Consider the following 16,532-nt stretch of genomic DNA (forward strand, 5'->3'; position numbering starts at 1 on the left):
ACGATGTTCTCAGAGTCTTGTAATACCTTTCATTCTTGTGATTTATAAGACTATAAATGCTGGGAATTTATTTTAGAAACATAGAGGAACTCAAGTTTATTGGACACTAAATATTCTGCCCATAGGCTCAGAATAAAAAATGAAAAATGCAAGATCCAAATGCAGAGAAAAGTTTGCTTTTACATGGGATTGTTTGAATTATGAGAAAAGAAAATTTATGACAATAAGATGAATACTCAAGCTAGCTCTATAAATGGACAAAAGGAAACAATCACAAAAGAGCAATTAGATATTTCCCAGACTTCAAGTTCAAGGGCTACTGAGGTTTGCTTACACTGATATGGCTGTATTGATTCATATTGTTCGTGAGAGCTTATTTCTCACAGCCTAGTCTCAATTTGAGTATCATTATAGTTTCTGAGAGCAGGTGTCTAAGGCTTAAGTAGCAAAGAGTAAAGATTTGCATTGAATAAAATAAAAGGTTGTATGCAAACTTTTAATAAATCAGTAAAGTTGACAACATAGAAAAATGTATGGAGGATATAACCAGGCAATTTAAAAATATTCAGTTAAGCAATAGCTGTATTAAACGATACTCTAGAGAGTATGCTGAATGAAATAAGTCACGGAAAGACTATACCTATGATTTCATGCATATGTGGAACTTAAAACAAATGAGGGGCGCTTGGGTGGCTCAGGCCATTAAATGTCCGACTTCAGCTCAGGTCATGATCTCATAGCTCGTGAGTTTGAGCCCTGCGTTGGGCTCTATGCTGACAGCTCAGAGTCAGGAGCCTGCTTTGGATTTTGTGTCTTCCTCTCTCTTTGCCCCTCCCGCACTCACAGTCTGTCTCTCTCTCAAAAATTAATAAACATATAAAAAAAGAAAACAGGTGAGCATAGGGAAGAAAAAGAGAGGCAAACCATAAGGCAGACTCTTTAACAATAGAGAACATGGGGCGCCTGGGTGGCGCAGTCGGTTAAGCGTCCGACTTCAGCCAGGTCACGATCTCGCGGTCCGTGAGTTCGAGCCCCGCGTCGGGCTCTGGGCTGATGGCTCAGAGCCTGGAGCCTGTTTCCGATTCTGTGTCTCCCTCTCTCTCTGCCCCTCCTCCGTTCATGCTCTGTCTCTCTCTGTCCCAAAAATAAATAAACGTTGGAAAAAAAAAATTAAAAAAAAAAACAATAGAGAACAAACTGAAGGTTGCTGGAGGGGAGATGGGCAGGAGGATGGGTTAAATGGTGATGGGTATGGAGGAGGGCACTTTTGACGAGCACTGGGTGTTGTATGTAAGTGCTGAATCCATAAATCCTACACATGAAACAAATATTACACTGTATATTAACTAACTGGAGTTGAAATTAAAACTTGGAAGAAAAAAAGATGCTCACTGTCAATAATTTGGAGAATGTAAACAAGAAAACATGAATTTTGCTTTTCACAAGTCAGATTGGCAAAACAAATAAATAAAGGTTCAAACAATGCCAAATGTTGGCGAGAGTGTGGTAAATAGATTAGTACTCTGAAAGGCAATTTGTTGATATCTATTCAAATTTGAAGGCCCATATGCTGTAATGTAGCAAATACACTTTCAGGTTCTAGGAGAGGGAAACGTTCATGCACATCCACATGAGAGCAGGTACGACAATAGGTAATATTCCCTGCAACACTGTGGTGGCAGAAAAGTGGAAACTGCTTAATATTTAATATTAGGAGATGAGTAGATAACTTACGGCATAGTCATATTTTGAAACGTGCAGCAATTAAAAAGAGTAAGATCAAGCTATAGATATCAAAAATATCTCTACAGCTATTGTCAGGTAAAAAGAGAAAGTAGAAAGAACAAAGCAATACCATTTACATGTAAGAACTAGATTCTTTTGGGAAGACATTTAAGCGTGAAAATGTTTAGAAAAAAAAAAAACTTGTGAAAAAATGCAAACCAAACTTACAAAGGTGAGATATCTAGAGAGAAGACTCACATTAGGGGTAATAAATCAAGCAGACCTTTTCTTATTATAATACTTCCTTTTTTGTTTATTTAAATTTTCATATTCCTTGCATAATTAATGATCAATAAAAGTTTTAAAGTTACTTAAATTTGAGTAACATTATCAAGTATTCACTTTTTAAAAACAGTTAAAATGCATTAAACTAAGGTACTTTATTCTCTCAGCTTTTGAGAGCTTCCTACAAAGTGACATGCCAAGAAATCGTAAAGGATGCTACCACAGAACATTAAATGTGTTTCCATTGAATTCTGTAGTCTGATGAGGCTTCTAATCCAGCAGTGCATCTAGTTATTTATCATGGGCTAAGTCACTGCAGATTTTTAAAAAACTAGCTATGGGTCTTCCTGAAAGAAGATCAGTGGATTTTAAAGGTATGAATTTTAGGGGGTGCCTGGGTGGCTCAGTTGTTTAAGCATCCGACTTTGACTCAGGTCATGATCTCCTGGTTTGTGGGTTCAAACCCCGCATTGGGCTCTGTTCTGACAGCTCAGAGCCTGGAGCCTGCTTCAGATTCTGTCTCTACCTGTCTCTCTGCCCCTCCCCCACTCTCTCTCTCTCTCTCTCTCTCTGTCTCTCTCAAAAATAAATATACATTAAAAAAAGGTATGAATCTTAGGATATTATAGACTTCACGATGTGTTTCAATTATTACATAAAGCTGCTGCCAGTTATGTAAAGTGAGCATTGTATAGTATTCAATAAATGACTGTATAGTAGGAAAAGACTTCCTTAACAACCATATATGAGTTGCTTTTGACATAAGTATATTTAAGTACTTGTGATTATAAAAACATTCATATTTACTACAGTATCTACTTTTTAGAAAAGCTGGCAGGATCACTGTCTTTAATAAGTAATAACCATTCTATTGTGAATACTTTTCCAGGTATTATAATGATATTGGTTTAAAACTAATATTCCTTGGCCTCAAGCTCCTATACTCTTAGTTTACTTTACTAAATGATGATAGAAATTTTGGCTATGAAAACAAATAAAAAAGATGAAGAAGAAAAAAGAGGAGGAGAAGGAGGGGGAGGAATGGAAGAAACAATGAAACACTACCAGGTTTCTATTAATACTTAACAAATAAGTTTGAAATGAGGGAACTTTTCATCTCAAAGTAATCATTATCTAACTTTCATTAATGAAAATAATGAATAATAATGCTTTAATAATTCCATTTTTCTGAATAAGAGTACTAATATTGTTTATTTTTTTTAGATTCATAGAGAAAAAAACTTTGTTTCATATTTTTAATTTCCTAGGACTTAATGATTTTTGTTGTTATTAATAAGAGAGGAAACATAGGAAAATAAAAATGGACCCATGGAATGAAATTTATTTTTTCTAGGCCTTTATTTTTGGGAGATCCTAATATTGAACTTCTAGACAGAGGACAAGTTTTACATTTAAAGAATGCACGAAGAAGTGACAAGGGTCGCTACCAGTGTGCTGTATCTAATGCAGCTGGCAAACAAGCCAAGGACATAAAACTCACGGTCTATAGTAAGTGTGATTTTCGTATGCTTGTTTTGTTATTATCAATTCCCACTATTATTGAAAATCAGGGTTTAATGTTAACTGTTCTTTTATTCAATGCTGAATAATTTGGACTGCAATTTACATTAGAGGAAAGATCCTAGTTTCTGTGTTCTAGACTAGAACATTGCATCTAATTTTAATGTATTTTGTCGTTACATCTGGATTTCTTTGAGAGGTCTAGTGATTTTCCAATGATGTCACTCAAGACGTCTGGCGTTTCCTGATTGATTAATACATAATAAGTCAAATGTCTAAATCCTTAAAAGACTTTAAAAAGAAAACCCAGAAACCTCTAAAAAGAACTGAGATACATGAATTGAATGAAGCCAATGGTATGCAAACCATTCAGTTGTTCTGTTTTCAAACCATCTTGGTCTTTATTCTGACCACAGGGTGATATTTTAAATGCCTTATGTTTGTGCCACCATTTTCTTCCAGCTAAGTCCCTACCAGAGGATTCAGCCCTCATTTCACTAAAAATCTCAATATTCCCTGAGGCAAGTGAATTCCAAGGTCATTTAATGTTTTTTACACACATAAACATTAGGTTTGCAGGCACAGCAAATTACCCAGTAATTCAATAGGCCAGTCATGCTTATTACTGTACTGATTTCTGTCTCTCCACAGTGTATGACACTCAAAAGTGTAGATACTTCAGGAATATCACCTCTTTGCAGGATCTTCCCAAGCCAGTCAGTCATGCAGTCACTATTATATTGTCCAAGTTTATTTTCTTCATAATACATACCACTGTCTGATAGGTTATTGCTTAATTATGGATTTATTTACCTATCTGCTACACTTCGTAAGAGGAAAGCTACACTTGGTAAGAGCAGGGCCTAGTTTTGCATGTTCCCTATTTTAATGTCTGATACGTGGTAGCTCTCAAGAAATGTTTGCTAATAAATGAATGAATGGTCTAGTGATATACTGTCCAATATGGTAACCATTAGCCACATGAAGCTGTTGAGCACTGGAAATGTGGCTAGTTCAAAATGAGACAAGCTGTTAAGTATAAAATATAGGTCAGATAGCAAAGACTTAATTTGAAAATATAATGTAAGATATCTAATTGATAATTTTACATTGATTATATCTAAAATGATTATATATAATATATTATATGTAATATTAAGTATAATATATATTTATATATAAATAGCTAAATTATATATTATATATAATATATTTAATATATATAAATGATATATAAATATTTATATATATTTTAATATATTATTTGTATATATTTTAATATTATAAATATTTATATTATTTAATATATATAAATAATATAAATATTAATATATTATATATATAATAGTTTAATATATTATTAAAACTAATTTCCTCTGTTTTTAATTCTTTTGGTGTGGCTACTAGAAAAATTTTTATTATGTTGATGGTTAGCATTATATTTCTATTGGACAGCACAGATCTAATCATTGCTAAGAACTTGGGCTTCTGGGACAGGTGGACTTGGGTTGAGATCCAATTTCCATCACTCACTAGCTTTATGACTTTGGACAAATTGCCTAACCTCTGATCTTCAGTTTCCTCATCTGTAAAATGGGGATAATAATAGCACCTATTTAATAGTGTTATTGTGAGGATCAAAAGCTAGATACCTTACTGGGTCACCTGGCTTATACTGAGAGTTTAATAATGTTACTCATTTTTCATTATTTACTTAGTGATTGTATTGGCTTACTAGCTTGACTTCTATATAACTTCACTGGATTGCAAATTTCCCTTTTTCAATGTTAGTGTCTTTATATAAAGTTTGAGTAGCTCTCTTGAATCAAAGAGATTTTATTTAATGCATGCTTTTAAATCATTTCTACCTATAAATAGAAGCCTTGGAAGAATCTAATCATGAAAAGACATGTCCTCCAAAAAAAAAAAGAGTAACATTACTGAAAGATTGGCGGTCATGAATCCAAGTTAAACATAAGTATTATTGCCACCATTGGCCTCTTACCAGAACCAGACATTCAAATAATAGGTGCATAATTTCCCCTAAGCTTGTGAGTGGTCTTCTCTACATTGTTGTATCATTGCCAGTGTCTATGATGCATACATTTTGGTGATTCTGTAAGACACCTATTTCCCAAGGACTTGGGTTCTTTTATTTCAGATCGTCTTGTGCAGCCTATATAATGCCTTCAGGCACCCAGAAGAGAGGGATCTATAATGATTAAAATTTCTAGGATTGTCTGAGATGAAAGGTATTATGACATTGTGAAGTTTTGATTATTATAACTCAGGAAATAATGCATCTCCTTTCTAGTATGCTTGGCTGCACCTCCAAGTGGGTAACCTTAAGCTTATTTTATTTCACTTATGAAAATGCTTTTTATTCCTAAGAATGAGTGAAACAGATGCCATAGTTGGGCTGTCAGGAAAATTTATGTAGATTTCAGATTGAGAATGTGTTTTGTATGACATTTGATTCATTTGTTTTCCTTATTTACATACCAACATGAGGACAAAACAGCTGATGCACTTGAAAGGCAGAAATGCACAAGGAAAGAAATAGAGGCAGAATAAGAGTGAAAAATAAAAGATGGAGCGGGGGGGGGGGTGGAGAGGAGAGGGAAGGGAAAGATGTGAAAAAAGGAAGGAAATAAAAGAGCTTTTAATGTCCCAGGGGGAGATTGTGTAAATTCATAGCTATTAATTCTGAGGCAAAGATTTTTAACTTGAGGTCCGTGTTTGAGTTTAAGAAGTCTAAGTGCTTCCACAAAGTGTGTGTAAGTCTTTGAATGTGTATGTGCAGTGCATTTTAATGTGCAGTGTGTTTATTACCTTTATCTGTAACAACCTTCGTCAAACAGAAATAAGGTCCCAGAAAAGTATATATGAATTAAATTGAAATAGGAAGTGACGTTTATTTGGCAAATTTAAGCAGTAGATGGTGTGTTGTTCTGACGTCAATTAGAAATGTTCTTTGAGTAATTTTTCTCAACTTCAAAAATGCAGATATTTTCCAGTACAAATGATATTCCTTTGTAAAACATTCATGGTGGGTAGGGACTTATTTGAGCATATGTTCTTCCTTTCATCAATGTGTCATCCAACTAATTAGGCTAGCCAGCTGATTTAGGCACTTTGAACCAAAAGTTTGATATATGTTTACAGATTAACATATGACATAAGTAGTCTCAAAGCAAAATTAAAATTTTAAATCTGAATAAAATGCTCTTCCTTAAGGTTTCAAAATGGTGGCTTGAATTTGTATTCATTAATTATCTATAGCAAGACTTGGCAAACCTTTTTTATAAAGGGCAAGATAGTAAATATTTTAGGTTTTGCAGACCATGAGACAAAGTCAAAGATACTATGTAGGTATTTATATATCAAGATAGAAATAAATTTCTACTAATTATCTATTGATAAAATTCTTTTTTTGAATAATTTTTAAATTTATAAAATTTTTTGTCATACAAGTCTACAGATTGGATTAATGGAATTCTTTGGAGGGAAGGGGTAATATTTTAAGTGGAGGTCAAAATTAGTGATCCCTCTCACTAAAATTGATTGCAAATGTTCATGTTAATGTCGATGTTGTTCTATAATGAGATTTTATGTATTTCCTCTTGGAAAATGTTTTTTCATGTAGACAGATACTGTCAAATAGTGACATCAGTTCACAAACATATTATTTTAAATGACCATACTCATTGTTTGGAAAGCATTTATAGAATTCTCTTATATTCTTTTGATAATTGACTTCTAGCATGCCGTATCGCAGACTGAATAATTAAAGGTTCATTCTCAGAGATAAATGAACTTTGAACATGGAAATTTCCTTTGTATTTTTATCAATGTCTAAGAGACATTGCTGAAACTGAAATTTGAGCTCAGAAAATATATCCAGGGCAAATCTGTAGGGCAATGGAGATCTCAGTTTTGTTTGACAGCATGGGAAATGTATAAATGTCGCTTGACATAATTGTGATTCAGACAGAATGACTACCATAGTATAAGTTTTGCACTTAAGTGCTGTTTTGATCTGGTAATTTTAGGTTGAATTCATTAAGAAACATTAGCAAATTTGTAGCAAAAACCAATTTCCAAAATCATTCAACAGTATTCAGTAATAGTGTTCGAGGACAGTTCTTTTCATTCAGAAAAAGTAGTCTCAGCACTGAGCTCAAAAAATTAAAATATAAGTTTAGCACCATTAAGGCGCTGAACTGCTCAATGGTAGACAAGTCTTTATATTCAGCTTCTACTTATAACAAAAAATTCATGGAACTGATGATGTTTAAGTCCATAAGAGCAAATAAAAAATACCATTGACACTTCTGGTTCCAGAACATATGAGTATTTTACACAGAGTGCTTGCTGGTAAGTAACAGAAGGAATATAGACTTTTAAAACCTTATATTTTAATAAGCTTTATAAATTTGTCTAAGCCTTTTCCTGCTACCATCAGTTGTACCATATCTTAGCAGATTCCACTTCAGGTTGTAACGAGTTAGTGTTGGGTTTTTTTGTTTTTTTTTTAAGATTTCTTTGAAAATATTTTTTGTCTGTAGTTGTTCCATGCAGACTATTCTTAGAGACTAATTCTTTAGTTTCTTCAGACTTGGCATTGACTCCTCAAACCAAAAGCAGTATCAGTAACATCTGTTAGTTTGCCAAGAGCCAAGAATACTATTCAGAAAAGTTGCCTTTAAAAAAGAATTAACTATCAACATTGCTCCCAGTGGTCTCATGTCTTCCAGCAATTATTGTCATGCAAAGGCTAATAATCTCAAACAAAGATTTAAGATTTCTGTGGACACATTTCTGTGACTACTGACTGTGATCATCCCTGATTTTAATTAAATCACTGTTGGTACATGGCTTTTCTTGCTTGGCTAACATATGAACCACTCAGAAACTTTTTTTTTTTGGTTGTAGCCTCATTTTGACTTTTTATTTTTGAGAAGAAATTCTGTTATTATGAGTCAGTCCATTTTACATTTTATGATTTATCCAACTGTTGTTTTCCTTTGAATTGGATATAACATGATGAGTCTAGTGTGTTGGTGTGTATTGTAATCTTTCAAAACAGCAATAGTATTATTACAAAATAAATGATGCTTTGCCATTCATTTATAACAAAATAATCCTCACTGTGTTGTGCTTTAAAAAGGTGTTTTAAAATCTACTTTTCTCTTTCTTGTTTTGACATGAGAAGTATGCACTGAGAATAAGAATAAAATAAAATATCATGCCATGGTGATATGCATGGCAATTTGAAATGCTGTTGAGTTATAACTGTGTCACTTAAATTGATGGTAAGCTCAGCAGGAGTGAGAAACAATGAGAACACCATATTTGCTATTTTTTTGCAACTACCTGACTCAGTTATTAGAGGGAGAAAGTAACCATAGACAATATGTAAACAAATCAGTGGGACTATATACCAATAAAACTTTATTTACGGGCACTGAAGTTTGAATTTCATATAATTTTTACATGTCACAAAGTAATATTAGTATTATTTTGATTTTTTTCCCAACCATTTAAAAATGTAAAAATGTATTCTTAGCTTAGCATCTCCATGCCTCACCTATGAACCATAGTTGGCTTCCTTGAGCTGTATATTAAACTACCTTATAGGAAAATTATCCTACCACCAGGTTTACTTCACACTGTAGTAGATATTTCCTTAAATTATGTGTGACAAAAAAGAAATGTGTATATGAATATTTGTCACTGTGAGCTAGTTCTGAGAACGGTTATCAGAAAATATTATGGTACTCTATTCACATCCAGCTCTTGTTTTCTAATATCTTTTTCCATTTAAAGGAACCAAGGCTTCTCAGAAAAATGGTTAATTCTAGGGCTGGGGCAGGGAATATACAAGATGAGCCTACAGCATGTAGTAGAGCCAGAAGGTAAAAAAGTACTAAAATAGTAGCATGGCGTGAATATGCCAAAGGAACATAGGAGCCAAATGAAATGGTTCCCAGTGGTCAAAACTGGATTGATCTGAACAACAAATTAAACCATGTAGTATTTAGATCATAACCCAAGGTATAAAATAAGTTTCCATGAATTCATGTTGATATAAATAAATTGTTGAATAAGTGAATAAATTGGGGACGAGAAACAAAATTATATAGGATAACTCCAAAAAAATTAGGTAGGTGTTCTCCTCTCAAGAAAATAGAACCTAACTCCCCACCCCGTATGTATGGGCTGAAAAGAGTGATCCCTTTCCCCAAAAAGGGGGAAAGGAGAGTAACTTTATAAAGGAGAAACCTAGCAAAAGCTACCACAACCAGATTGTTAAGGTTAACATCATCAGTGATAAGTCATGCTGATGATTTGTGCCTTTGATATGATCTGATGAGGAGGGTGTTTTACCTCCATGATCTTCCTCCTGAAACCTATAACCTTAGTCCAACTGTAAGAAAAGCATTCTAGAATATACCCTATTCTAAAATAAAAGTTTCATAAAATAATATTAAGGTACTCCCAGTTCAGGCACATGCCATTTGATTTCTTTTAACTTGTTGCAGTTTGTAGCACAAGCCTGGAATGACATGGGTCAAAAGATGTAGCAGGATTGAGCCACTTGAGTCGTTTTTCCAACTCACACAGAGTTCTCATGTGGTGTGAGGCCAGGAATGTGGTTGCTAAATTACGGAAGATGTACATGTAGCTGGTTAGATGAGTATAGTTGAGTGAATGAACTCTTGGCAGCTAAAAAAAAAAAAAAAGGCAACAATAATGAAACAAAAACCTGTAAGAAGCAAAAGTTGGAAGATTCCGCAGCTCTTCCCAGTAACTGGTTCTGAAGGCACTTAGGCCTTTAGTATTTTGCGGGGAGAAGGCATGCAGTTGTACAGGATGTGACATTTACTGGTCCCTTGGCCTCATTTCAAATGTATCATATCCACTTTAAGTGGGGTTTTATTTTGTTTCCCTTTGTTTGTTCAACATAACTTTCTTAGTTATGTAACGAAGGAGACAGACATGTATATCATTTCTATGGTCAAACTAGTTATGTAACGATCTATTGGACTTAAATGAACCCCTGAAACGAACCTGTGACTTTCTGCTCTTACTGAAATCAAAACCCAAGAGGAAGGTGATAAAGATTGAGAAGACAGGCAGTTGACTATCAGTAGATAAATCATTGAGTTCCTAATTGTCTTTAATTCACATCTACTTTAAATGCATTCTTTAAACACCTACAGCATTTAAGAGTCTGGTACAGATGCTAAAGCTAAAGCTAAAGCTAAAAGACTTGTTTCTTTTCTGCAATCCTTTGTAGTACCACCTAGTATTAAAGGAGGGAATGTCACCACAGAAATATCAGCACTGATCAACAGCATAATTAAACTGGAATGTGAAACTCGGGGACTTCCAATGCCCGCTATTACTTGGTATAAGGACGGCCAGCCAGTCATATCCAGCTCACAAGCCCTTTATATTGATAAAGGACGATTTCTTCATATCCCTCGAGCACAGGTTTCTGATTCAGCAACATACACATGTCATGTCACCAATGTTGCTGGAACTGCTGAAAAATCATTCCATGTGGATGTCTATGGTAAGGAAAAAATACGTGCTGTAATCATATGCCTTTCTGTCTATGCTTTCAAATATGCCAACATCGAATTCATTCACTAATAAAGTCCTGGTGGGTTTGGTCATTTTCAATATGCATGGATAGAAATGGGAAGAATTTGTCCCATGACTTGGAAAAAATATTTTAAAAAGATACAGTTAACAAGAGGCGGTCCATTCATTTGCCCAACCATTTGTCCATGGCATATGGAGCATCTAGACCATTTGGTTTTTATGGACGAGGTAAAGTTGTTTTCAGGACTAAGAACATTCTCTGCTGCTATCTACCCTTTGTAAGCGAGACGTAGCACAGAGTATCCCACAATATTGACAGTAGTTGCAGATCAGCTAACCCAAGAAATTCTTTCCTTAACAGCTTAGAAGGAGACAGACATGTATATCGTTTCTGTGGTCAAACTACATGAAAACAAAATCTCCTGTATTCAACTGGGATTTCGAAGATGCCTGAAATGTTACTTTTTTCTACCTAGTTCCTCCCATGATTGAAGGTGACTTGGCTGTGCCTCTGAGTAAGCAAGTGATTATTGCTCATTCACTGACACTAGAATGTAAAGCTACTGGCAACCCTCCTCCAGTTCTCACCTGGTTAAAAGATGGCGTACCTGTGAAAACCAGTGACAACATCCGTACAGAAGCTGGTGGGAAGAAACTAGAAATCTTGAGTACCCTAGAAGCCGACCGGGGACAGTATGTATGTGTGGCTACCAGTGTGGCAGGAGAAAAGGAAATCAAATACGAAGTTGATGTCTTAGGTAAATAAGGATGCCACAATCTGGATTCCAGATTCATAGCAAAACCTGACCATGTTATTAAATGTTTTTTGGTCATTGAATCATAAAATGATGTTACAGAAGGTTCAGTTGTCTGTTCAACTCTGGACCTGCACATTACTGAGTGGTGGATTTATCACCAGACCCAAGATCTAAGAACCCACGTAAATCTTCCACTGATTTTGACAGGCACACTTTGTATTTGTAACTGCATTGATGCATTTTACATCTATGACAATATCTGATTGCAGTGAGTGATAACGTGGTCCCCTGTCATGAGCGCTATGCTAGACAACAGGAAACTTTGTCTCTGGGCTTTGGGAAGTCATCTTGCAACCTTTTTAGTCTCTGTTTTTTTTTATAAATTAAAGACTTTTGAACAGAGGCCCAATTTTTGAGGTTCATTTCTCTTATTATTATGAAAATAAGCAAACTAAACCATGAACTAGCTTTATATTCAGATGGCATCAGCAGCACCTACGTGGTAGATTAATTGAGAAAAATCCACAGTATGTCAAAAATACATTCCCCGATCCTAGCAAGTATGTATGGTAAAGTTTATTTTATATTTCAAATCCCCTTGGTGTATCAAATCCCTATGATACTTGTAAACCTTCTAAACTGCAACTTAGTACTGCTTACTTAAAAGGATAGTATATTTTTTCTTGTGTACATTTCTTTGTATGCTACATCTCTGTTGTTTTCTAGTGCCACCAGCTATAGACGGAGGAGATGAGACATCTTACTTCATTGTGATGGTTAATAACTTACTGGAGCTAGATTGTCAAGTGACAGGCTCTCCCACACCAACTATCATGTAAGGGTTTTGGTATGTCTTCTAAATACCTCCCACTTCTTTATTTGCGGTTTTAGAGCTATCTTGAAAGAAGTCCTGTGTCATTAAAAGGCGGCCATATAAAATTATATTCCTTATGCTCCTCTTTTAAAAGACATACTCTGTATACAAAGGCAGCTTTTGCTTTATAATAACAGGGCCCCTAAATCTGCTCAATTAGACGAATTCCATTTATGCTCTGAGAAATTACATTTTCAGTTTATAGAGAGACTAGTAAACAGTATCTGTCAGATCTTCCTGAGGAACTGAAATGTTTAATGAATGATTAAATAAAAAGTAATGTACTGGACATATTAGGGAAATAGAGGAAGTTACCATGCATATGTGTTTACCAATTTCTTTTCTTATTTCTTCATTCACAAAGCATTTGTGAATACCTAACCTTTCGTTTCCAAGGTGCAGGATATGCAAAGGAGCAGTTAGTCAACTAAGAGAATAATATATGTTCACATATGATTATAAAGTAAAATGGAAAGTGATAACTCATAAGAAATGAAAAAATACATAATGCTATGTGGTTTCAGTCTTTTATTTTACAGATGCTTTAGGAATGTATTCACTTTGCTGGTTAATATTGTTTAAACATCTGAAGTGAATAATATTTAGGGGCATTTGCCTCTTTCTGTTCCTTAACATTAATAGAAGAATGAAGAAAACACATAGCTACTGGGGCTCCAACAATATGCCAACTTCTGTGTTAGGCCAGCTTTACTTTTTTCTTTTCCCCATTATAGTTCACTTTATAGAATGGGCAAATAGAGAATTTGGCAAATACAGTTGAGAATTTATATATCTATGTATGTACAGAGACATTTTAATATATAAATGGTTCTAGTTCCTCCGAGATACACACACACACACACACACACACACACACACACACACACACCTCTAGGAACTTAGTTTTTAAAATATATCTCCAGACTTCTTTTTGCCTTGTTTCTATAGGTGGCTAAAGGATGGCCAGCTAATTGATGAAAGGGATGGATTCAGGATTTTGCTAAATGGACGCAAATTGGTTATTGCCCAGGCCCAGGTGTCAGATACGGGCCTTTATCGCTGCGTGGCAACAAACATTGCTGGCGACCACAAGAAGGAATTTGAAGTTACTGTTCATGGTATGCTGAAGAAGAGACCAGAGCATTACATTTAAAATTAGCTTATGCACTGGGTCATTATTTAATTCAGATGGTAGCTCAGTAATCTGGATAAATCTTGAGTTGTGGAAAGTAATATGAAGTATGTGAATTTGAGTTAAGTTGTATGGCAGATTGGAAGGCACTTTACGAACACAGACACTTAACCAAGAGACCTGTGTAAATGAATATACAGAATTCAAATGTTAGTGTGATTCTGCATAGAATGCCAGCGTCTGAGGAATGAGGCCAAATAAGATAGAATAGGCAGGCAGCAAGTTCTAAGTAAAGGGATTGTGTCCGCTCTCCAGAGTTTAGTCAAAACCGGAGGGTGAATAAAGTCATTTCCAAAATAGAAGGTAAGGATCCTGTTCTGCAGGATCCAGGGTATGTAAGAATATTCACAGAACTAGCACAGAAGGATCAGAACCATTAGTGTAATGACGAGGCAACCCTCTGCCAGGGTATTATATGTCTCACTTGTCTGCAGATGTTGGGAAAGGAGAGACTGCAATGGGAGACTGGAGAGCCATTTGGAACCCTCAGTAGAGGTTTCTATGAACATCAACATTTTTCCCTCTGTCCATGCAGACTTTTTTACTGCCTTTCCAATCCTGGGATGAAATATAGCTAACTCTGTTTCTCAGTCTCAATTCCAATTCTGGCAGCTTAAATCAAGTTACCATTCTGTATTCAATAGTCTTACTGGGGTCAGAGTCTTGCGGTAATAAATACAGGTACAGGAAACCCACCCTGATTTAATGAGGTAGTTCTAGAGAAAGGGAGGATCATAATAGATTGGGAAAACACACCAAAAGGTGTAAGCCAAACATACATGCTGATTACAGTTGCTGTAAATATATTTTACTTGTTCTTTGAAGAATAGAAATCCACAGTTAAGAAATAGGTCATCTAAAATTGCTGAAGACTAAATTAAATGCATGAGATAAAATTATTTCATTGTTTGTTAAAATAGGAATTTCCCCTTTTCTAAATTTTAAAGTTTCAGGTTCTTACATCTGGATTTTTAAGTATTTGACTCCACTGATTATGGTTTTTGTTCCCTCCCTCCCTCCCGCTGTCCTTCCTTCCATCCATCCTTCCCTCCCTCACTTCCTCCCTTCCCCTGTTCTTTCTTTCCTTTCCTTTCCTTTCCTTTCCTTTCCTTTCCTTTCCTTTCCTTTCCTTTCTTTTCCTTCCTTGAATCTAGTACCTCCAACAATCAAATCCCCAGATCTTTCTGAGAGAGCTATAGTGAAATACAAGCCTATCACTTTGCAGTGCATTGCCAATGGCATTCCAAATCCATCTATTACGTGGTTAAAAGATGGCCAACCTGTGAACACTGCCCAGGGAAATCTCAAAGTAAGTATCAATATTGCTTAGCCCAAAATGTGAAACCTACCTAGATCTTCTCAGAGCTATCACATTCTTCTTTCCTGATTGTAGATTTTCCTGTTGGACAGACTATAGAAAATTTACTAAAACAGTATGTGTTTTCCTTACAGTTTTTAGAATTTAACTTAATATTTTGATTTGAAGAATGAAATTAATTGAAGACTAATAATCATAATGATACTGATTTTAACTTATTGGTTGGTATTTTTATTGTTTTGATGCATGCCTCTTTTAAGTATTGAAAAATGATGTTTCATGGATGAATGAACAGTGTTCATCCATATTGACTCAGAGTATCCCCAATGTGTTTATCATATACTAAGATTGAGGTAAAATCATATTTACATAAACCTAAGTGAAATAAGTCTTGAAAAAAAAATACTTTATAAGCTTCCAGAGGACAGAGACGCTGTCTGAATAAATTCATTTCTGTATCCTTCACTCTGAGTATAATCTCTGGCATAAAACTTTACTTCATTACATATTTTTAAATAAATAAATATATTTCAAACTTAGATAATCTAAACAGTGAATTTAAAAATCTGAATTAATAGGTTTTGCTCCTAGGACCAAGTTAATTGACTAAGGTGGGCTTGAACTGTGCTTGTAGTGAGTTTGCAGTAATGAGCGATGTGCTGAGTTCTCTTCCGAATAAGAAGTGATGGGTATCTGCTCACTTATTATTCCTATTCCAAGTCCTATGGAATTAATTGTATACATTTGTGCTAGTGAGAGATTCATTATGAAGCCTTAAAGCATACTGCTAGTAAGCAACTGTTTCTCTGGGAGATAGGTGTTTATAACATACATATATAAAACTTTAATTAGAAACTATAAAGAGTAATTTTAAGAGAAAATATGGAGAAGTATGAGAACTGATATTGTGGAAAGGCTTTAGACATGAGGGTAATTCATAGAGAAAGTCTTCGAGCAGAGATCTAAAGAATACATAGGAACTGAATGGGTGACTTAATGGAAGAGAACTGAGTAGGGTGTTTCAGAGAAGATGTGTATGGGCAAGCAACTTAAAATAAAGGAGAGCATGACACCCCCTGAGGACCTGACAGCAAGCCAGGGGACTGAAGAGAGCAAGATGAGGTGGTATGAGAGGAGACCAAAGAGTGGGTAGAAGGCATTTAAGTAATGTTAATGGTTTTATTTGTACTTAAATACATGAGAGATCTTTGAAGAGTTTTAAGAGAGGAGTGACATAATCAAATC

The 16,532-nt window shown here is 34.9% G+C and overlaps 1 protein-coding gene across 1 annotated transcript in view; it reads left to right on the plus strand.

The window, feature by feature from the left end:
- The window catches only part of HMCN1 (hemicentin 1), a 465,916-nt gene that overhangs the window by 259,680 nt on the left and 189,704 nt on the right, over positions 1 to 16,532 (plus strand). Inside the window, exons 30-35 of the mRNA XM_047077306.1 lie at positions 3,365 to 3,519; positions 10,835 to 11,113; positions 11,622 to 11,903; positions 12,630 to 12,738; positions 13,726 to 13,895; positions 15,124 to 15,278. Of these exons, the coding sequence (XP_046933262.1) occupies positions 3,365 to 3,519; positions 10,835 to 11,113; positions 11,622 to 11,903; positions 12,630 to 12,738; positions 13,726 to 13,895; positions 15,124 to 15,278 (1,150 nt within the window). The remainder of the gene's footprint in view (positions 1 to 3,364; positions 3,520 to 10,834; positions 11,114 to 11,621; positions 11,904 to 12,629; positions 12,739 to 13,725; positions 13,896 to 15,123; positions 15,279 to 16,532) is intronic.

The sequence above is a fragment of the Lynx rufus genome, unplaced genomic scaffold (assembly GCF_022079265.1).
Source record: "Lynx rufus isolate CCGP_SWC_20201006 ecotype Redwood Valley unplaced genomic scaffold, mLynRuf1.p SCAF_15, whole genome shotgun sequence".
NCBI classification, from domain to species: domain Eukaryota; kingdom Metazoa; phylum Chordata; class Mammalia; order Carnivora; family Felidae; genus Lynx; species Lynx rufus.